We start from the raw sequence: 23,996 nt of genomic DNA, 5'->3' as shown, positions 1-23,996 counted from the left end.
GAAAGACAAATTGATGAGGTGAGGCGGCAAGTTTCAAGTTAAAGTGTAAACTGCGCAAACCACAATCATATATATCTTATTGTGATTAAGTAATGATACATAGTGTTGCCTGTAATAATATAGCAAAACAGAAACATAATAGAGTAGCTATAGGATGAGGTAAGACAATATAACATAACACAATATAGTATGATATAGTGCTGTATTGTATATTATGAAGTGTAAGATATAGTGTAAGGTGTACGTTAATAGTAGTTAAAGTAATATGATAATATGATTTAGCAATATATTCTAATATAACATGATATAGGCCTCGTATGGTTAGTTACTGTACAGTATAATATGTAGGCTTATACTATATAGTATGTATATTATTATTAAGAAAAATACATTGTGAGGGGGGTTATAAACAATAATCATCACAGCGTCGTTTTGTTTTTATTATACCTCACATATTTTAATTTGAGGTTTGAGGTCGAAAATCTCCAGCGCCATTTTAAGACTTTTATTTAGAAAATTAACCGGAAGTTGTGATATGGTCTGACACTTGACGTTTAGCATCGCTGCGGAAGTCACCGCTCAACATACATTCAACTGTCGCTCTTTGAATGAGTTTCTCTGTAAAATACGAGTTAAAACACGAAGCTAACAGAAACAAAAAGACGACAGCAAACCACCCGAACATCGAAGATGACGCAGGAAAATATTTTTGTCTTCGTTCCCAATTTAATTGGTGAGTTTCTATCGTGTTTTCCATCATGTAGCTAGCTGAGAGTTAGCCAACATACAGGATGGATGCTGCTGTGAGACGAGTCGCACCGAAATCTATTCAAAAAAGTGCCGATACAACATAATGTTATCCATCTACTGTTATATCTGGATTATTTAATTTTCTAACGTTATCTTTTTCCCCCCAGTTTTTGCCATGTATATTGTGAAATTCAAAGCACTTAGAGCTCCTCAGGCCTCTAACGTTAATTGTCTGACAATGAGAAATCCCACTTAGATTAAACTCAAGTTCAGAAACTGTGATTAGGTGTCACATGTAGACTTCGACTTATTTTCAGAGGCTCACAAACGAACTAATAATTCTAAATCTTCATGGAAGTATAGAAGCATTTACTGTAACTGCTATAGATATACCGATTAATAAACATACTCAATGTAATTAATGTCTGATTGACTTTATGTATGCACATCTCAAGACAAAAGAGATACCAGTGTGTAAATACTCAGCTGCAAGTAAAAGCCCTTTATTCAAAAAATGACTTGAGTAAAAGTACAGAAGTATTAGCATGAAATTAAACTTAAAGTATTTTATAATTTCATTTTAGTATTGATGCATTGATCATCAGTGTTCATCACTTTACTGTTGCAGCTGCTAAAGGTAGAGAGAACATTTTTGTTTTAGCCTACTTTATACTGTGTGGTAGGTTAACTGTAATAATGCATCATCATTTATTAGGTTATTCTATTTTGTATTGACAATCTAAATCTGAAGAGGAACTTAAGTTTTAAAATGCAGTAGAAAGTATAATATTTCCCTCTAAGATACTGTGAAGTAGAACTAAAAAATGAAAATAGCCAAGTATAGTAGGAGTACCTCAAAATTGTTAATTGCACAGTACCAGTCAGGCCAGCAAACAAGGTTAAGCTTAATGTTTCTGGACAAGAGAAACTTGTCCACATTTCTCCACATGTAACTTGTTCTTTTTACCTGCAGGTTACGGCCGCATTGTGTTGGCTCTGGTTTCCTTCTACCTGATGCCCTGCTGTCCGTGGCCCGCCGTCTTCTGCTACCTGCTCAGTGCTCTGCTTGATAATTTTGATGGCTACGCTGCACGGGCACTCAATCAGTGTACGTATTTGTGAGGATCATTATTTTCCACTGGGTATGGAGTGATGAACATGTACCTCTCAGCCTTGGAAGGCCTTGAGGGAATTAACTCAAAATTGGTACAAACGTTTATTTGGACTCAAGGATGAGTTGATTTTGGTGGTGGGAATTCAAAGTCACCATGACCTTGTGTGCGTCTCATTCTCGTAAATGCAATATCACAAGAAGTCCTTGAGGGAATTTCCTCAAATTTGGCACAAAAACCTACAGTACCTGGACTCAACAATGAACTGATTAGAATTTGGTGGTCAAAAGTCAAGGTCACTGTGACCTCACAGAACACATTTTTGGCCGTGAATTCATATGCTAAATATGACGAAATTTCACAACATTACCTAGTGGGATAAAATGATGAAGTGATGACATTATAGATCCAAAAGGTCAAAGGTCAGCTTCACATTCCAGCATTCTTCAAGATCATATCTCAGGAACTGAAGGGGCCAGGTATGTGTACAGATACAAGGAATATGACTCCAGTTTTAAGTTGCTCCCAGTGCACTTGCACACAGAACAGGTTTGCCATTTTTTTTAATTAAAAAAATCATTTAATGTACATTTTTATGCACAGTCAATACTCCCTTAATGTTTTAATAATTGTGTCCGTTCCACTTCTTAAACCAAACCTACGTCTTTGAATATCTGTGTTAGGCTGAGAGACAAGTCTTTATTTACCAGAGAAAAATATAAAAAAGTTTCAGCATCTTCAGTTTAACATTCACCACTAAAGTCTTAACCCCAGCTAGGAATAAACAGATGAGGTTTTTTATATTCTCCTGACTTTCTATATTTACTGATGCTTTTTTTCAGCCACTAAGTTTGGAGCCATGATGGACATGCTGACTGACCGCTGTGCCACCATGTGTCTGCTGGTGAATCTGTCCCTGCTCTACCCCTCCTACACTTTCCTGTTCCAGATCAGCATGTGTGTGGACATAGCCAGCCACTGGCTGCACCTGCACAGGTACGCTATTATCAAGACAAGTCTCTGTCCTCACATGGATTTAACCCTCAGGGTGACTGTTGCTTGCAGAATAGATTCTCTGCCATGTGGATGAGGAACAAGATGATATTAATGCTGATTAAACATTACATTAGTCTGTGGGCAGGAACATTAACTGTTCAGTGTTCAGCTGTAGACAGTGTTCTGAGGTAACACCAGAACCTGTTTAACCTGCGCAGGTGGTGCCACTGGAAGTCGAGTCACAAGTGTCGACCTGAGCAGTCTTTGTGTCAGGCTTTTTTGAATCTTTATCTGGGACTAAAAAACAGAGCAAATTCAATTTATTTTGTGCACGAGGTTTAAATAATTTATCATCATCATCATCAATTTTATTTATAAAGCCCAATATCACAAATTACAATTTGCCTCAGAGGGCTTTACAGCATATCACATGCCTCTGTCTTTAGGACCCTTGCAACAGTTTGACTATTGTCAATATACGGTACAGGATTACACAATGAAATGTAGTTGTAGCCCCCTCCATGCTACACACACAGAACTATGGATGGGAATTTTAAGTGATTTCTTTACTCGAGTACTTGCATTAAATTATTATCATATACTCACAAAAAAAGTCCATCATAAAAATAGGGTCCGAAGTGAACACTGGAGTGAAAATGCATGTCAGGGTCACTGTTACGCCTGTCTGCCATTCTGCCTCTGACATTTGATCTAGTGATGTCTGCCTGAAAATGTTGAACATTATCTGCTGCTGTGCAGATATATCACAGTCTATTTGTTATATGGATATAACAACAATACAATATATATACATATAGTACATACAGAGATGTAAAGAGGTAGTAGAGCAGTAAGTAACAGTATATAAAGGTAAACAGGATACAGCCTTTGAAGTCATATATATATTATATATATATATACTGTATATATATATATATATATATATATATATATATGCAGTACAGGCCAAAAGTTTGGCCACACCTTCTCATTCAATGTGTTTTCTTTATTTTCATGACTATTTACATTGTAGATTCTCACTGAAGGCATCAAAACTATGAATGAACACATGTGGAGTTATGTACTTAACAAAAAAAAGGTGAAATAACTGAAAACATGTTTTATATTCTAGTTTCTTCAAAATAGCCACCCTTTGCTCTGATTACTGCTTTGCACACTCTTGGCATTCTCTCCATGAGCTTCAAGAGGTAGTCACCTGAAATGGTTTCCACTTCACAGGTGTGCCTTATCAGGGTTAATTAGTGGAATTTCTTGCTTTATCAATGGGGTTGGGACCATCAGTTGTGTTGTGCAGAAGTCAGGTTAATACACAGCCGACAGCCCTATTGGACAACTGTTAAAATTCATATTATGGCAAGAAACAATCAGCTAACTAAAGAAAAACGAGTGGCCATCATTACTTTAAGAAATGAAGGTCAGTCAGTCCGGAAAATTGCAAAAACTTTAAATGTGTCCCCAAGTGGAGTCGCAAAAACCATCAAGCGCTACAAGGAAACTGGCACACATGAGGACCGACCAGGAAAGGAAGACCAAGAGTCACCTCTGCTTCTGAGGATAAGTTCATCCGAGTCACCAGCCTCAGAAATCGCAAGTTAACAGCAGCTCAGATCAGAGACCAGATGAATGCCACACAGAGTTCTAGCAGCAGACCCATCTCTAGAACAACTGTTAAGAGGAGACTGCGCGAATCAGGCCTTCATGGTCAAATAGCTGCTAGGAAACCACTGCTAAGGAGAGGCAACAAGCAGAAGAGATTTGTTTGGGCCAAGAAATACAAGGAATGGACATTAGACCAGTGGAAATCTGTGCTTTGGTCTGATGAGTCCAAATTTGAGATCTTTGGTTCCAACCGCCGTGTCTTTGTGAGACGCAGAAAAGGTGAACGGATGGATTCCACATGCCTGGTTCCCACTGTGAAGCATGGAGGAGGAGGTGTGATGGTGTGGGGGTGTTTTGCTGGTGACACTGTTGGGGATTTATTCAAAATTGAAGGCACACTGAACCAGCATGGCTACCACAGCATCCTGCAGCAACATGCCATCCCATCCGGTTTGCGTTTAGTTGGACGATCATTTATTTTTCAACAGGACAAAGACCCCAAACACACCTCCAGGCTGTGTAAGGGCTATTTGACCAAGAAGGAGAGTGATGGAGTGCTGCGGCAGATGACCTGGCCTCCACAGTCACCGGACCTGAACCCAATCGAGATGGTTTGGGGTGAGCTGGACCGCAGAGTGAAGGCAAAGGGGCCAACAAGTGCTAAACACCTCTGGGAACTCCTTCAAGACTGTTGTCCAATAGGGCTGTCGGCTGTGTATTAACCTGACTTCTGCACAACACAACTGATGGTCCCAACCCCATTGATAAAGCAAGAAATTCCACTAATTAACCCTGATAAGGCACACCTGTGAAGTGGAAACCATTTCAGGTGACTACCTCTTGAAGCTCATGGAGAGAATGCCAAGAGTGTGCAAAGCAGTAATCAGAGCAAAGGGTGGCTATTTTGAAGAACTAGAATATAAAACATGTTTTCAGTTATTTCACCTTTTTTTGTTAAGTACATAACTCCACATGTGTTCATTCATAGTTTTGATGCCTTCAGTGAGAATCTACAATGTAAATAGTCATGAAAATAAAGAAAACGCATTGAATGAGAAGGTGTGTCCAAACTTTTGGCCTGTACTGTATATATAAATATTTTATTCACCAATTTTTGTGTGTGGACATGGTTTCCTCTCAGCAAAGGTTTCATGTTTTAATTATAGTCTCAAAAGTAACTCAGTTTATATTCTTTCATGTACTCTGTTATACAAAGTGACCCAGGGCTACACATGTACTTACAGAAGTGAAGTTACATCCAGGTAAGTTACTGAATATGAGGTAACTCTTGCTGCCAATGTGGAGTTATATTTATAAGGAGGCGCATGTTCGCTACAACGGCTGCATGTGAAGGCTGTAATCGCATAATACATAACTGTAATCAGCCTAAAATTTCTTTTAATTTAAAATTTCTCAGCTCGACAATACACGGATCGGCTAGTCACAAGTCCATCGACCTCTCCGGCAACCCTATTCTCCGAATCTACTACACATCCAAGGTGAGGAGTACACACACACACACACACACACACACACACACACAGATGCTGTGCATCATGCATTAAATCTCTGTAACTCTAAAATGAAAGAGAATGACTGAGTGTTTGTGTCCTGCAGCCAGTGCTGTTTGTGATGTGTGCTGGGAACGAGCTCTTCTTCTGTCTGCTCTACCTTCTCCATCACATCCAGGAACCTGCAGGTAAGATGTTCCTTCTCCTTAACATCTAATGAGTAAGTACAGTACAGTTTTGATACTTGTACTTTAGTTTTCTACTTATGTTTCACTACATTTATCTGACAGCTTTAGTTACTTTAACAGCTTAAGATTTTTGCAGACATAGCATATGAAGAGCTCCTAAAATGTGATGTTTAGTTATAAATTATACTCCTAAACAGTTAATACACGCACAGCTTAAATGATCAGTCCATTAATCAATTAGGCAGTTGACAGAAAATTATTTGGCAACTATTTTGTCGGTTGAAGTCATTTTTCACCAAGCACATCAGAGGCTTTTCCACCCTGAAAACAACCTAATTCAGTTCCCTCTGCTGCAGCATGGCTCTACTGGCTGCAGGGACTGTGCTTTATCATCTGCGTGGTGAAGACCGGCATCAGCCTCGTGCACCTAGTCACCGCCTCCCAGAACATGGCCGCCCTCGACGTAGCCGAGCGGGAGGCAAAGAGGAAGACGCAGTGAGAGAGAGGAGTGAGTGAGAGCCTCAGCAACAAATCCACCACGGTTTTTATTTATTACTATTATAAGGGTTTAACGGTAGACTTTGTGCACTTAAATACAGCGTGAAACACATCACTTCAGTTTGTCTGACAACTTCAGAAAGACAGAAAGTTTATGACCAAATATTGCAAATTAGATGTGTCTCAAAACAAGAGTTCAACAGTTTCTACAGTTGATTTTTCTCTGATTTATTTTACAAACATACGCTGTTGACAGGTTTGACACTTTGGTGATATGACAATAAATGCAGTGAGAATTATGTGTCAAAATTGATCTCCCAATATCAAAAGTCATATATTGTAAAAGAAGACTTTCATAAGCATCACCCTGTACTAGATGGATGTATGAATGGGCAGTCAGTATTTTCAGTTTGTCCCTCTTATGTATTTTTTCACATCTGAGTCACAGTTTCAGCTCATAAAATTAGTTTTATTTAGATAATCTGTCTTTTCTGGCTCAGGGTTTCCCAGAGTTTTTCAAAGTGATGGAAGAAATTATGCCATTTTTATCAAATATAATATTAAGCTTCAGAAGAAAAAAAGGAGCAGACACACAGCAAAGGCCGCATATTTAATGACTGAGGTGGCGGGTTTAACTGGCGCCTAATAACTATATTGATAAGGAGGATCCGTCTGATCCAGCTCAGCAGGCGATTGATTAAATGATCACATCGTAGTGTTGTTTTGCCATGTTAAATTAGAGCAGCATGTCACAATGTCAGAAGAAATTAAAAATGTCTGAGACAAACCGTTCACTCAGTCACCTCCTGCGCTACAGATCAGACACCAGGCTGAAATCAGTCTCTGTGGAGTTGAAGTTAAAAGTTCATATTGATTTTGCAACAGCCAGCCAATCTAGTGCGAGGAAACCCTGGAGCTATCATGTTTGCTTTGAATGAAAAATCCTCGTCCCAACTTTAGAAACATGTTAAAAAATGTTGTTTATCAAGCAGCAGAAGATGATTTGAAGAGTGTTTACAAATCCTGGAGAAACCTTCAGAGCTGCACAAAATGCTGTTAAAGAGGACCTATTCTGCTCATTTTCAGATTCATCCTTGTATTTTGAGTTTCTACTAGAACATGTTTACATGCTTTAAGGGTCAATGGTTATTTTCCTCATACTGTCTGTGCTGGAACACCATCTGAAGTGTTCCATTTTAGTGCCTGTCTCCTGAGCCCTCCTCCCAAAAGAGTGTTTCCAGGTCTTCATTATCTGTACCATCATTGAGCCGGGGGTGACTGTAACAGAGTACAGCGGCACTTTCTAACATGAACAATTACCAATAAAAACTTCTAAACCAAATCTTTGCATCCAGACATCTTCCAGTAGGAGTATGATCTGAAATCGGTGAGAAATAAACAACATCAGCAAGCAGGATTCCATGTTTCCCTGACATTAGCATGTAGCTCATGTAGCAGTGTGTTGGAAACACTTGCTGTAGCGTGCCTGGTAATCATGCATGGGTCAGGGTTTTTAAAACCTGCATCAGCCCAACCCATTACGAGAGCCAGTTCGCCCCACCTGCCTCGCAAATCACCTGAACCCAACCCAAAAACCAGAGCTGAAAGTTTGGGAAATAATATCCAACTTGCTTTTAGCTGTATTGTGTGTCAATATCAGTAAATATCACAATGTAAAATGTGCATTTTTTGTTTAAAAAGTACAAAAGTAGGTAAACAGCAAGTACTCACTCATCATTTGAGTGGTTAGGTCTCCAATGTGATCTTTGGAGCACAGCTGATATCATACGTGGTTTGTTTACATGAGCTCCCAGCTGATCGGTACAGTTGTTTGATTGTTTACATGATGTAACATAAGAGAGGCTTGCATGCTGTTAGGACACAGTGTTAGTCCTGCATATTCTCAGAGGGAAATATTTATAGTGGACTGGAGAGATTTAATAAGGTCAAATAGCGTATAACAGAAACTCGAGCGCAGCAGGGCTGATGATGAAGCCGCTTGCTGTGTGTGATTGGGAGAGACAGAGAGAGGGGAAGAGAAGGTGAAAGGTGGACTGCTGCAGTGTTTCTGTAAGTTATAACTTACTCAGAATGCTGCTTTGTCACTTTAAGATCCACTCAAGAGAAACCAACGATATTTTCTAACCCAAACCATCCAACGCGCAGGTCAGCCCACAGAACCCAAGGGTTGTGGGTCGACCCGTGCATCACCAGTGCATAGAGCAGATGACCACATGAAGAAATGCATCATGAGCTGGCGTCAGCTTGTCCCCAAAAAAAAAGTAGAAGAAAAACTTAACAGAGTATTCCTAATGGTCTGAGACCATTCTTACAAAGATTACTTTTACATTAATCTACCACATCATTTGAAGCTTTGGCCACATTCAGTGTGAACGTCGGACACTGTGACATTATAGATATGACAGAAAATAAGAGAAGGTATAATGGGTCCCCTTTAAACAACCTTGTGGGTTTTATGTTTTAGAGGGACTCATCTTTAACTCTGTGACAAGGATGTAATGATGATACATAAGAAGCACAAACTAGAAATGTTATAACTGTTACACACCTTCATGATCCTAACTCCTTTTTTCTTTCAATGATGTCTTAACATGCCTCAGCAGATGGCTCTTTGTAGCATTTTCATTACCTTGAATTCTGATAATCATGAAAGTTGTTGAGCAGTCAAAGACGGGGAGTTTAATATTCACACTGGATGTTTGAGAAATGAATCTGTAGAGGCCAGAGACAGCAACCACAGTGAAGTTCTGGTGCTCCTATACCACATTTAGATCACGAGTCATTTTATGTGAAGCTGCTCGTGTTTTACAGCCACTCTTTTGTCCAGTTTGGTTGTACTCATCTGAAACATCTGGAAGTTCGAATATGAAAAAGACAATCAGGCTAAAACGACTATAAAATATGTTTATTAAGAAATGTATCATTTTGAAAAATGATAGTCAAACGAAATATATAACATGTGAAATCAAAAGAAGCTAAAACATATTACTGAGACTATATATATATATATATATATATATATATATATATATATATATATATATATATATTTGAAATATTGGAAACCAGAACAACCAGTATGATAACAATCATTGTATCACATTATCTGACATCCATTGTAACTGCAGTACCACACACTAAGCCAGCCTCTATGGCTTTATTAACGGTGAATAAATCTTTAAATAATGCTTTATGGATTGGTTATAAATGACTAATCCACAACATTTGGATTGACAGTTTGTGAGAAATACCATTTGCTGGTTATATCTGCATGTAGAAATGTTTCTGCAGCTATTTTTGAGCATTATTGTAAGCAGAAATGACAAAAACTCAGGTTCCAAGGTTCCTTCTCATAAGTGAATATTTGATGTTCTGGTTGTCTCCTGTGATATTACATTTAATATCTGTGGGTTTCGGACGTTTTTCAGCCAAAATAAGACATTTAAATATGTCAGTTTCAGCTGTTGGAAACTGTGTTGGACATTTTCTTTTACTGTTTTTTGACGTTTTAGGGACCAAATGATGAATTGAGAAAATAATGGAAAGCTGCAGCTCTAAAGTCATCAATAACAGATTAGGGTCCAGGGTGTACCTGATGAGCTGAGGAGCAAGAAAAAAAACATTTGTAAAAGATTTATTAACCAGCAGTAAGGCCATTAGTTTGACAGATAGACTCTTGCTGACAAAGTGTGACTTAAAAGAAAGTGGTACTTGAGCTGCTTTACCTTTATTCCCAAATTATTTAGCATTTATTGTTATTATTTTTTTTTACATATATGAAGATGAAGTTGTGTCCCTGAACTCTATGACAGACCAAAACACTGAAGTTTTATTCACTTGATGCAGACGACACCCTTTTGTTCATGTTAAAGAGAAAACTTCCGAGCCACTCCTTATTGCTTTTCTTATGATTTTCTGGAGATTCCTGCTGATATTTTGGTGTCAATTAAATGGTGATTGTCGCAGTAGAGGGAAGTTGATCAGTTTGTGCTTATTTGACAATTATGTGATGTTTTGAGACATGTTTTTGTGGTAGAAGAGACGTGTTTGCTTTTGACTTAGAAACAGTTAGAAAGTGATGCAGGTCATAGGTTATATATGACGTGAGGAGCACCAAGTATTATGGTTTGTACATTTTAAAGCCACTGACTGTATGTATGTGCTGCTTATAGACCTCTGTAAAACCATGTTTCAATGCAGAACGTGTGGGTGTGCGTGTGCGTGTGCGCGTGTGTGTTTAAAAGTGTTAAAATATCAATATTTGTTTTTTGATGGAACTCATTTCCCAGAATGTATTATTCTAGAACAGAAATGTATATCGACGAAGTAAAGCTAAGTTTAATACTATATTTAAAGATTTAAATTACGTCAAATGTAGTAATTAGAATATTTGATGGTTATTTGGTTTGGAGCACAGGTGGTTTGAATATACTGTAAAATAAAGACGATGGAAACCAGATTGTTGTTTGTTTGTTTTTTCCCCTTCCAGGTCCGTGTGCTGCTTACGTTCATATTTAATTTATCTTCAATATTGTTGCTAAAAGTCATTGTTACATTAATAAGTTAATGGAAATAATTTAGCTCAAAAGTCCACCCCTTTTACTTCAGTCTGCCCTATCCCCCATTTAAGCACAGTGCACTTTTTTGCAGCTCTTTTTAATTGGGTTTTCTGAGTGAAACATGCAGTTGAATAGTAGGACGGTGTATTTTAAGTAAAGGATATAAAAACAGAAATAAATTATAGTTTACAGGTGAATTATCATAAATGTGTGGGGGAAATGCAGTATTGCAAATAAGGCCCTGTTTGCATTACTTCAATTTTTTGCGAGGCAAAGTCTAAAACAGCTCAGTGAAAATGTAGAGCACAATGTAGGCCTACTTTTATTGAAAAATAACATTAAGACTTAATATTTTTTTAGTAATTAAACAGTTCTTGGTGTGTTGGATATATGCCGAATTTACAAGTGCCTCTTACAGAATAGAAAAAGATCGATGATTGTGCTTATTACATCACTTTTATGAACTTAAAGCAAGGGTGCATGAACTTTAGGATTTTTTGAATGGAGTTTGGTGTAGCCCCACTCAATGGACATCATGTGGATTGAATCCAGCTGTTGCACTTGCGCGCATCGTTACCTTTAAGATGCTCCAAGGATAAAGCCTTGTTTTAGCTAAACCCGACACCATTTTAGCTAAGAGACATCCCGGTGACCGGGCGTGTTTTTTTTTTTTGTTTTTTTTTTATTTAGATGCACTGGTGGATATTTTTTACTTTACGCGAAATCGAAGCGGAGGGAATGAACAGGCTGAGCTGATACGTATAAATGTCGGATTTCATTATTTGTCGGCCTACCCGTGAAGTGGCGGCGGTGGTGGCGGGGGCGAGGGACGGCACGAGACGAGACGGGGTCCGCGAGGAGGGTGCATACACAAAATACTTTCCCTTTAAAGCGGAGAGGGACAGAGGGGGTGAAGGAGAGATTAAAAAAAGAAAAGGAAGAAAGACCGAGAGGGAGGGAGGGCGGAGAGAGAGTTTGAAAAAAAGAGAAAGATGTCATCCTGTCGATTGAAACACCGAGGCGGAGCCATGGACCGCGGCCGACCAGGAGCTCTCTAGTTAGGGGACGAGCTGTACGCAACGCCGAGGCTTGGGACCCGACGCTGCGGCCTTTTTTTCCTGGAGCTATCGCAAAATAAATGACTCCCGAACAGCTGCTATGATTAGCACTACATCCTCTTCTATATAAAATACTCTCTATTTTGCATGCAATTCACCATTTTTTATTACAGTAGACATAAGCAAATGATATTAAAAAATGCACCATTAAAAGCAAGCATGAACCATTTTGTCGCATTTACATAAAGCATTTTGTCAGTGCCTGTTTAATGCCAAAAGATTGCCATATTAATTCATTACTCATAGCAGCCGAATGACTAATAAGTGTTAGCCGATTTAAGCTAAATATCGTCCGCTGTCATCATATATTTTCCATTAATTAACCCGGGCAGGAAGAGAAGAGATAAAGGCCTCAGATTTTGTTTTCATAGCAGCAGTTGGAGCGTTTCTTCCTCGGCTCCGTTCCCCTCCTCCCTCCCCTCTTTGCTCCCGGGCTGCTTAGCTGTTAGTCCCCGGCTGCAGTGTTCAGGATGGATACCTCCTGGAGTAATTTCCTTTTTCAGGTAAGTCTTATTTGATGCTGGAGCTGCTTTGTGGTTTTGGATGTTTTTGGGGAGGGGAGAAGAGGAGGAGGAGGAGGAGGGGGTTGTTTGACATTTCTGCATGGGGTTACAGAGGGAGGGGGAGGTCACAGAGGGGTCAGGGTAAAGCTGGCTTTTGGGTTGGTCCTCCCCAGCTGGCAGGTTGGATCACATGTAAACACAGACATGTTCCCTGTCCAGTGATGGAGAGTAACTAAGTACATTTACTCAAGTACTGTACTCAAGGACAGTTTTGAGGTAACTGTGCTTCACTTGAGTATTTCCATTTCATGCTACTTTATAATTCTGCTCAACTTCATCACAGAAGTACATATTGTACTTCTTACTCCACTTCATTTATTTGATAACTTAGGTTTACAGATTAGTGATACAAAAAATAAAATATGATGTGTTATTATAGGTTAAGCTACCCAGCAGTATAAGGAAGTTAAAATTAACACGTTACTTTCACTTGCAACAAAGTACTTCTTAACTGAGGTAATGGTACTTTTACTTAAAGGGACAGTTCACCACAAAATTAAAAATAGGTTATATAAAAATACATATTTTACCTCTTACCTATACTGTTATTGATCACCCTAGATTGTTTTAGTGTAAGTTGCTGGTTGTTGGAGATATCAGCCATAGCAATGTCTGCCTTCTCTCCAATAAAATAGAACTAGATGGCGCTCAAATTGTGGTGCTCAAAGCACCAAAAAAGTACATTTGAAAAACTCAACAGCAATGTCTGTTTCCAGAAGTCATGACCCAAGATAATACTCAAGATAATCCACAGGCCTTCTTGTGAGCAGTATCATATAAGAACTATTCTCTTCTTACCAAAGTACACCTGCCAACTGTGTCACTGCGCAGAAGGAGGCATGCACTCACTGCTAGCTCAGCTCAACCACTAGCACCACAGAGCCAGCTAACATTACAGCTCAGCCAAGGGGCACACCATTAATATTTACATCTCGCGCTGTCACGAGCATGACTCAGTCGTCCACAAGTAGATGCCCACCTGCTTCTGCAGGGTGATGCGTTTGGCGGGGTGTAGTTCAGTAGAAAGAAATTAGTTACTACTTAAAACTGTTCTCAACACACACTAAACACACAAAACTGGTGTGTGTCATAGTATTGCAGATTTCTATTTTAAATAAATTGTGCTCAGGTATGTGACACTAGTTGACAGGGACTCATCCTGGACCTTTTTGGGGCCCCTGGATGTCTGGGGTCCTGGGATAGTTGCACACTTTGCCTGGCTGGTAATCTGTTCTTGGTTTTTATTTAAGTGTCAGGTCTTGTCTTGCACATCAGTTACATAGAAGCAGTCATTGGCAATGAAAGTCTGAGATCTCAGGCTCCCTTCAACAACACCGAGTTACAAAACACACAATTAGAATGAAAATCCAAGACATGAGACATAAAATAGTGCAACATTAAACTGTAGGAGTAAAATACAACATAGATCAAATAGAATAAAATAGTCGAAAATACAATACTGTGGTAGACGAAAATAAATACGTAAACTGCGGTGTCTGCAGGTATAAACAGGTACACAATTTAGGTATTGACAGAGTTGATGCAACTAAAAATGTTTTATTGATCTGCAGATTAATTTCTCAAGAAAGTGATTAACTTTTAAGTCAATAAAACATAAGAAAATAGTGCTATTTGGACTGAAAAAATAATCCAAGAAATATACATTAGAGAAAAGAAGCTGTAAACAGAGAAGGTTTTATTTTTCTGCTTAAACATTGAATTAATTAATGTTCAAAATAGTTAAATAATCAAATAGTGGACTAATAAATAGAGGTCTCTGGCAGATTTTTACCTAGAACACCAAACCTTTAGCCAACTGAGTAACCTTAAGTAAAGTAGTTACCATTACATCTAATCCTGACCTTCAGTTAGTGGGTCACTACATTTTTTCTCCAATATAATACCTGGTGGGGTGAATATGATCAACGGACCAAAAACATGCTGTGATCCAACATAACTGATTAAAAACTGTGAGGACTGGCTGATTAACTCTGTGTCGGAGGATTAAAACATGTTTTCCTGTTTATCTCTGGTAGACGCCATCGACTCAGAGCCAACCTGAGACACCTCTTCAGTCTGAGCTGCTGCCGGAGCTCACCGGTTCAGCTCAGAGTCCACCAGCTGAGCACATTGTCACTCCACCGTCCACTGTTGACACCGCCGCTTTGAGTGAGGAGCCACTACCTGGTGAGGAGGAGGAGGAGGGGTGGTGGTGGGGAGGGTCTAAAACTGTTTCACACAAACAAGAAACTGGAAGTTAGGCATTAAACTGTGTGCAGATTTAAACAGGGACAGGTTCCTGTTTAAATCTACAGCTGAACCTACTGTGGACCGACAAATCACAGTTTAAATCTGTTCAGTCTGACCACTGAGGAGACTGCAGGGGGTCCAAAGTGAAACGGACAAACTTAACATCCAGAGCCCAGTTACACTGTAGTGGTCCAATAATGATCGAGGGTTGCTGAAGGTTAAAATGTCAATATACATGTTGTAGCTTTTATAGACAGTGACTGTGCTTGCTATATGTACATATTAAAAACGGGGTGTATTTTAACTGTAGAAATAACATCTTCAAACCTGATTGAAATGTAAAAATTCAAAATCTAAATATGTTATTTTGACCCTCCTCTGTGTCTGTCAGTCAAACCGCTCACCAAGCCGAGCCGGCCAGCCCACATCTGTGCCACATGCAACAAGGAGTTCAAGAACAGCTACAACCTGCGGCGGCACCAGTCGGTGCACACGGGCATCAAGATGAAGGACCGAGCCGCCCGAGAGAAGGAGGACGGAGGGAAAGGAGGACGGGTGGAGAAACAGACGGTCCCTCTCTCCCTCCTCCACCTCACCCTGCCCCCACAGCCTCCTCCCCCTCCCCTTCCCCCCAACGCCGCTGCTGCTGCCCCGGAGACCCTCCCCCAGCCCGGACAGCTCGCCAACCAAGAGAGCCAGCCGGTCTCTGTGTCCATCGCCCCAGCAACTGTAACCATGGCTGCACCGCCTCAACCCATCCAGGCAGCTGTTGTTGTTGTGGGCTCCATGGAGCAGGTGGGTTCGTTGGGAGAAGAGCCAGTGAGTGAGTTTAATATGTATGCAGGGAGGTTAGTGAGGGTAGCGGACCAGGATTAAAGGACAGGTCTGTTTCTTATTTCTGCAAATGGCATCTGCCTGCAAAGTCCACAGACACACCACCAGTCCTCCAATTATCATTTTGGTTTTTGTTCTGTTTAATCTCATCCAACTTCACTCAAAATATTGTGTCTACCACATCATGAACAACACTTGAGTGTTTAATCGCACAGGTGTCCCTGTTACACATCTTATCCTTATTTATTTAATAATGATTTTAGTAATGCTTTGGAACCTAGACCTGGTTATTCATCATCTCTGTATGACTTTGACAAGCTCAGGTTTCTGATGGTCTGTAGAAGAGTTTCTTTGAATTATTTATCTGTTTGTTTATTTCTACATTTTAGCATACAGTAGGCATGCATTACAATGAAAAAATCAATAGAAAAATCAATATAGAAATATTAAGAAAGCATTACTTGTATCACAAGTTTACTTTGATGCTTTCCTACTCCTTCTCAATTCCAGGAAAAAACAATCTATACGCCACTGTTAGCATAACTACACGTCTTCTTTGACAGTCATTCTCAGAGGAAATGTCTGGTTCGAAAATTAATCAAAAAAGTCTGTTGATCAACTCAGGACATCATGACATTCATTTCAATTTTATATATTTTAGGGTGTAGATCATAGTCAGTCTGTTATCACATATTGTTATGTGTCTGACCACACTTTTTATAATGGTGACCAAGCAACAGCTACATGTTTCAGGCAACTGTTAGATAATATACAAAGGTTTTAAGTTTAGAAAGAAGAAAGATTTCACTGATGTCATCTGACAAATATATTCTAACTATACCAGCAGTAGTTTTCCTCTCTTATATATCATGTGTATGTATATATCATTGTGTCAACTCATTATTATATTAGGATAAATAGTGACAAAGCCTCTTAACTCCTCTGCTGCTACACAGAATCCAAATCCCAATCCCAACACTAACCAGGTGAGGAAGAACCATGCCTGTGAGGCCTGTGGGAAGGCCTTCAGAGATGTCTATCATCTCAACCGCCACCGCCTGTCCCACTCGGACGAGAAGCCGTACTCCTGCCCCATCTGCCAGCAGCGCTTCAAGAGGAAAGACAGGATGAGCTACCACGTGCGCTCACACCAAGGCGGCGTGGAGAAACCCTACGTCTGTCCTCACTGTGCCAAGGCCTTCTCTAGGTACAAACTTTGATAAGAGCAGACGTTTAGTTTGGGCAGTGTTTTTTTTTTTTCGTGTGACGCATCTTTAACCTTTAGATAATAAAACATCACATTTGACATCTCTTTTAACACATCAAAACCCTGCCAACTAGGACACGACATGATATGTTACAGATATTCTATAAACTATCTGTAGATGGACTGTCCAAATAAAGTGTTAACACGTTTTGTTATCCATATATAAAACAAACACTTCATACAAAATAACGTGTATTTGTAAAGAGGATGTTCTACAACCTAACTGCATCAAAGACTATTCAAACATTTGGAGAAGTCCCCTCAGAAATCTGACCGGACCCAATCAAGCTTTGGTGGCAGGAGATTACAAATATATCAATGGTTAGGTATAATCTAGTGGGGTGATAAAATATTTTGCAGTTTGTAATGACTCGTTTTGTGTTTTTCAGACCGGACCACCTCAACAGCCATGTCCGACAGGTGCACTCCACAGAGAGACCGTTCAAGTGCACGGTAACGTTTTCATCTGACTGTTTATAGTAGTTCAATCAATATAGGTTAGTGAATAATATAGACCCTGAAACACTGCATGATGATGATGATGAATAAGATAATGATGGTGCAGGTTCTCTCTGGGTTCCTGGCTTCTTCCCTCAGATATGCAGATTAGGTTAATGGGTCACTCAAAAATTAACCCATAGGTGTGAATGTGAGTGTGAATGGTTGTCTGTCTCTATGTGTCGGGCCTGTGACAGTCTGGCAAACTATCCAGGGTGCACCCCACCCTTTGCCAAATGACAGCTAGGATAGGCTCCAGCTCCCCCGTGAACCTGCACCAAGATGAGCTATTACAGAAAATGAATGAATAAATGTATTTATATTCTCACGTGATGTTTTTTGGCTTTTCTCTGTGTTTCTGTGTGTGTCCCTTACTACACTCACTACATGTATCTGTGCACGTCTTCTTGTTTTCCCACAGACCTGCACGTCAGCGTTCGCCACGCGGGATCGTCTACGTGCTCACCTGGTCCGCCACGAGGAGAAAGTTCCGTGTCACATCTGTGGGAAGCTGCTCTCTGCTGCGTACATCACCGACCACATGAGAGTCCACAACCAGTCACAGCACCATGCCTGTCACCTCTGCAACCGCAGTAAGTCGCAGGAAACGGCACCAAAAAAGTTATACTGCTGCAGCAGTTTTCACTCATTTGATCAAGGCTGTGTCTTGTTTTAAAGAAAAGGCAGAGAAGTTTCTGCGTTCAGCTCTCATTACTTCTAAGTGAACGTCTGTGGTTGTGAGTTTAGTTTCATGCTGGTGTTCCTGTTCATAATGTCAGATACAGTATCAGCCTTCATTGACTAATCACTTTCAGCTGTATCAAAGATTTGTTCATCTCCTGTAACTGCTGCTTCATATTAGGAGTATTCCACCTGCGAACCTACAGGAGAATGTGTTATTGCAGAATTTGCAGCGCTTCATTAGCAGTGCTTTCTTAAATAAAGACCGGTCTCCATAACAAGGTATAGACTTTCTCTGCACTATTTGGTCAGTGGATCAGTTTTAAATGCTGCAGGAGGCAATAGTGCAGCAGAAACAGTCAGAGTGAGCTGTTAGATGAAGAGCTGCAAATGAAAGACTCAACTGTGGTTTGCACAAACTAGCACACATCCAACACAGCTGAAGGTTTCCTGTATTCACCTATTTATTAATTTTTGTTCTGACCAGTTGTAGGATTTACACAGAAGTGAAAGAATTACTCAGACCATTTATTTGACTAAAACAGTCACACCACAGTGTAGAAATACTCTGTTATAATAAAAGTCCTTCATTCAAAATCTTACTCAAGTGAAAGTACAAAAGTAGTAGCGTCAGTATTCAAATAAAGAACCAAAAGTAAAAGTACTCATTTCAGAATAATATTGGATTGTAATTATTGATGCATTAATATGTTTATCATTTAAATGTTGCAACTGGTAAAGGTGAGGATGATTTTAATTACTTGATATACTACTTTATAAAGTAGAATAAAATGTAAGTACTCAAGTAAAGTACCTCAAATTGTGCTTAAGTTCTTGAATAAATGTACTTTCAACCAGCAAAATCACAGGATTTCTCAAGGAGTGTCACAATACTTGACAAGTTTTTGATAGTACATTGCAATATTTCTGAAATAAAATAACAAGTATAACTTTTTAAAAACAATCCTATATTAAGGAAGTGTCTGTGTGTTTCCAGGCTTCACCACCCTCACCTACCTGCGAGTTCATGCTCAGAAGCACCATGGTCAGGAATGGAAGGAGAGCGGAGGGGCACGGGGGGGCTTCGGCGGGACGGGGGCCGGCGGGGTGCTGCTCTGCCAGCTGTGCGGGGTGCAGTGCAAGACGGCCACGCAGCTTCAGGGCCACATGGGCACCCACGCCAACCAGGGTGACCCTGGTCCCGACCAGACAAGCGCGGGCCCCGTGGGCACCACCAGCGTGGCTGTTACTGTGTCCAGTGCTAGCACAGTGGGACTGCTGGTAACTGACTGCTCCAGTATCGCTCCCCAGCCCCACAGCTAGCACGCTGGGGCAGGGGGGGGAGCTGGGGATGGGACGGGTGGGGCTGGGGATGGAGTTGGGGGGAGCTGGTTGAATGGAGGCAAAAGCAAACGCGGACTCGTGGAAGAGAGGAGAGGAAAGACAACATCCAATCCAGGTGTGTGTCATTAATCTATAAACATGTTCCTTTTCGTTTTATTTATTTAAAATGAAGCTCTCAAAGGAGAACCCCTTTGATTTTACACATCAGTGTATGTTTCCAGATGTGTCAGTGTCTGATTGAATTTTGATCAATGTCCTCAAATGATGTCATTTGAGTTAGTGTTGGTCTAAAAACTACGAGTTTGAAAATGAAAAATATCTGGAGGTATGGAGTTAGAAGAAAGTGAGACCTCTGTAGCCCACTGCTCATCACTACTGCAGGCTAGAGGCTCCAGACTACATTAGCTGCTGCCAGCAGAATACACCACAATCTCACAAACAGTTGTCAGTGTTGCATTGTGGGTAATGTACGGGCACAGTTTTGATTAGGAAGAAGAATGTGTGGAATAAAAAAGACGACATCTCTGGTTCTGCTGCATTGATTCTGATCCTTTAAACTATCCATAGTGGATCCGACAGTCAGTACGTTTACATGGACAGTTTAATTCCACTTTTAATCGGAATGAACGGCCATTCCGATTAAAAGTGGTCATGTAAACGGTCATTCTGATTTAAAAATGGTCATTCCGATTGAAAATTAAATCTGATTAAAGGGGGTGGTTTATTCCGTTTGTCATTCCGAATGAAAGAGTTTTGTGTGCATGTATACACTCATTCCTCTTTAAGTTCATTCCGGTCTTTCTGCGCATGCTCGTTTCCTTGCCCTTCTGGTGCGATGACGTATATAGCGCGCATAGCAACGGGCTGCATAGCAACGGGCTGAGCTAGAGCAGTCGGACTTGTTGCACTCACCGGTTTCCATTCGCCACAGCACGGTCTTCTGCCTCCCTTCTCCTGCTCAACAGATGAAGCATTAGCAGAACAAGGTTGTTGTCGTACTGCTGCTTTAAGAATATAAGCAAAACACGCCCGAAAAAGGCACTAAGAACGACGTCGTCAAGCATCTTGTTATCCGGAGCGAGGACTACAGTGTTTTCTTCCGGTAAACGTAAACACGTAACATCCGCCCCGCCCCCTATCCAATCAGAAACCTTCCCTGCCCCAAACCTTGCGCAGACCCGAATAAAGGCAATTAAACTGATCTCCCATGTAAACCCTCATTCGGAATTAATATTTCCCATGTAAACTACCTGGAAACACTTTAATTCCGAATGACTTTGTTCAGATTCATTTCATTCCGAATGAGAAGCCATCATGTAACCGTCATGTAATGATAAATCTGGGGAGTACTCTTGAAACATTATGTAGGTTTGGAAAGACTGCTGAGATTTATGGTTGCGTCAGGGGATCAGGTGTAGTTTCAGAGCCTTTTGCTGTGTTCCATTTCACTTGGATGTCAGAGTGCGGATGAGATCAAACACATTATCTGAACCCTGCTACAGTGCTACACTGTAATAAATAAATGAGACCAAATGTAGCAATAATCCACTTTTTAAGCAAAATACATGAAGATGTGATTCATTTTATAAGTAATGAGATATAACCTTTCCCATTATCATTATCTTAACCTTAACCTCTTCTCCTTTAACATAATTCTTCATAGCAAACATCAGCTAATCGCTAAGTTAGCATTAGCATAAGTAATGAGACGTAGTCTTTCCATTACCCTTACCCTGAGCTTAACCACCTATCTTTTAATATAATACTTCATAGCTAGCTAATCGCTAACTTAACAATTTCGTTCTGACTTCTGCCTCTGGGCCAAGAACCGAAGGGGGCTGATCGTAGACTGGTCTGTAGGTATGGTGGGTGAGTCATGTAGCGACTGGGTGGGTCACTTAGCTGCTCCAGCTGCTGTTATACCTACTTAGTCGGGGTTGGTGAGGCTACCCAGACTTTCCAAGATGGAAATCTGACTTCAGGGGCGTTCCAATTGAAATTTCCTATTGGGCACTCTGAAATTCTTACTTCCTATTACAAATGGAACACACCATATGCACATAGCTGGTGTAGCACCATCACAGTGGATGTGTCAGGGTGGACTTCTTGCGTTTCCACCCATAAGTTTCTGATGTCAGTGGAGATTAATAGTAAAGACAATATGAAGCAAGTTGAAAAAAAGTCTCAAAATGCACATCTAACAAAGATATCTGCAAACCCTCTGCTCACCGTGACCTCCACTTTCTAGTCCCTGTGAATGAAAGAACAGAAATACAGCGACTACACAGCAGCAGGCTTTTGATAAAGAAATGTAAATGAAATAATGTAAACACGGTTATTTGGGTACTATAATTAAAGGACGATATGACCTGATCATGTACAACACATCCATCTGGTGTTGTGGTAGAGACACTGATCTGTAAATCAATACGTACACTGAAGATATCTACAGCAGGGCTGCTGTCAGCCATTTTCATCAAGTACATTGTATAAATGGATACTGTGAAGTCTATTTTGAAACAACATTCGTGCCATGTGCATGTTGAGCGATATGTTGGTTGTTTGCAGCCTTGAATTGGACAAATAAAGTAGGGATCTTTAGAAGTTAGACTTTTTCATATGAAATTTCCTTTTTGTATTTTTCCTTTTCTTGAAGATACCCACTTGATTTGTCTACATATAGCTTCTGCTGAAATTTAGAACAATAACTGTGGATTTTGTCCTCTTATTACAGTCGTGTAAGTGTTCACTGACATAGAGAAATCCCTTCATAGTTAGCACAGACAAGAGGAAGGATTATAGCAACCAACCAAACAATTCAACTGATTAAGCCTAATTGAAACTATCCAAACAGTCTTGTAACCTTAAACCACTTCTGCACCCATCAACTAATGTCTACCCACTTCTTTTTCTATCCAGTTACAGTATACCCACCTATCAGCTAAAAAGCCATTGTAATATATAGGAGAGTATGCCCACTTCCCCATCAGTAACCTACCTATCTACCTAGTAGTACACCCACCTCATCAACTACCACTAAACCACTGCGTGATCATACTTTCACCACAGTATGCAGAAGTAGCTTGTTACCTTTTAGACCATTGGAAAACTGTAAGTTGCTTTTGTAATAAAAGATGTAATGGTCTATAAATAAATGTGTGCATGGTTAAATGTGAAACTTACATGAACTGCTTTGTTTTTACTTTTCAGATGATTTCTTAACAGACTGCCAGAAGTGGACTCAGACTGGGAGAAGCTGCCACGGAAGTCGTCTTTTCTCCCCAGCGTTGCTTGTGGTTTTGTGAGGATGGCGGCCCTTTCGGACCTTTTGTTTCCAGCTCCATCAGCAGTGTTAAACAGCTGACCTGCCACCAACACTAAGAGACACACTTTGCAAACTGTACAGTGTCTTTGCAAATCAGATTAGTCAAGCCAGGGAAGAGACTGTGGATAAAATGATAAGAAAAACCTCTGCTCATTCATTAAGGAGGAAAATTAATGTGTATTTTTATTCATGTGGCTTAGCGATTAGCTATTTCTATTTGCCATCATGTCATTGTTTGAATTGTCAACTAACTTGCACAGCCTGTCATGATTTTGTAAAGCCGTTGATGTTTTTAGATAATTTATATTCCATGATGTTAGTGTTTATTTATAATGAGGAAATTGACCTAAAGACACAACATGACTTATCTCAGTTTCTCCCTTAATTTATTACTAAACAGTCTCCAGTTTGCCTTTGTCATATTCTTCAGAGCAGGGAAACCTAACAGGACACAAGATAAGCTGTTTCAGATGGGCCATCATGTATATACACTTTTATATAGCTGATAAAGGCAAACTAATAGTTGTTTGTGTATATTTCCCCCATGAACACTGAATGTGCATAACTTCTCTGCTTCATATGGTCTTTGCTCTGTCTCTGGATGCTGATTTGTAATTCTTGAAAAAGGTAAATTGCCATGTAATTTGTAGCTACCTTGGTGACACATTTTTCTGTGGCTGTGCATATTGATTGTACTTGATGCATAGTGCATAGCGCCTCGTTACTACTGTATTAAAAAAGCAGTAAAATGCATGTGTGGATTCAAGTTGAAATGATCTTCATGAGTGTCTGGGTGACTTTATCCAGATTTTCTCAGGTGTTCACCTGAAGCCAGGGGTGGAATGTAACCAAGTACATTTA

General features: G+C 40.0%; 2 protein-coding genes across 2 annotated transcripts; both read left to right on the top strand.

The window, feature by feature from the left end:
• The first annotated feature begins 544 nt into the window (after positions 1 to 544).
• cdipt (CDP-diacylglycerol--inositol 3-phosphatidyltransferase (phosphatidylinositol synthase)) lies at positions 545 to 11,153 on the top strand. The gene is made up of 6 exons (XM_049561607.1): positions 545 to 733; positions 1,724 to 1,858; positions 2,705 to 2,858; positions 5,896 to 5,977; positions 6,096 to 6,177; positions 6,534 to 11,153. Exons 1-6 carry the CDS (start codon positions 691 to 693, stop codon positions 6,674 to 6,676), a joined length of 639 nt encoding a protein of 212 aa, XP_049417564.1. The 5' UTR covers positions 545 to 690; the 3' UTR covers positions 6,677 to 11,153.
• A 345-nt stretch (positions 11,154 to 11,498) lies between these two features.
• LOC125879606 (myc-associated zinc finger protein) lies at positions 11,499 to 23,888 on the top strand. Its single transcript, XM_049561565.1, has 8 exons — positions 11,499 to 12,876; positions 14,973 to 15,123; positions 15,578 to 15,981; positions 16,977 to 17,227; positions 17,677 to 17,740; positions 18,207 to 18,378; positions 19,464 to 19,925; positions 23,021 to 23,888. Exons 1-7 carry the CDS (start codon positions 12,844 to 12,846, stop codon positions 19,787 to 19,789), a joined length of 1,401 nt encoding a protein of 466 aa, XP_049417522.1. The 5' UTR covers positions 11,499 to 12,843; the 3' UTR covers positions 19,790 to 19,925; positions 23,021 to 23,888.
• Positions 23,889 to 23,996: the final 108 nt, after the last annotated feature.

This window comes from Epinephelus fuscoguttatus, linkage group LG19, assembly GCF_011397635.1.
Source record: "Epinephelus fuscoguttatus linkage group LG19, E.fuscoguttatus.final_Chr_v1".
NCBI lineage: Eukaryota > Metazoa > Chordata > Actinopteri > Perciformes > Serranidae > Epinephelus > Epinephelus fuscoguttatus.
This window is presented reverse-complemented; position numbering and strand designations above follow the sequence as displayed.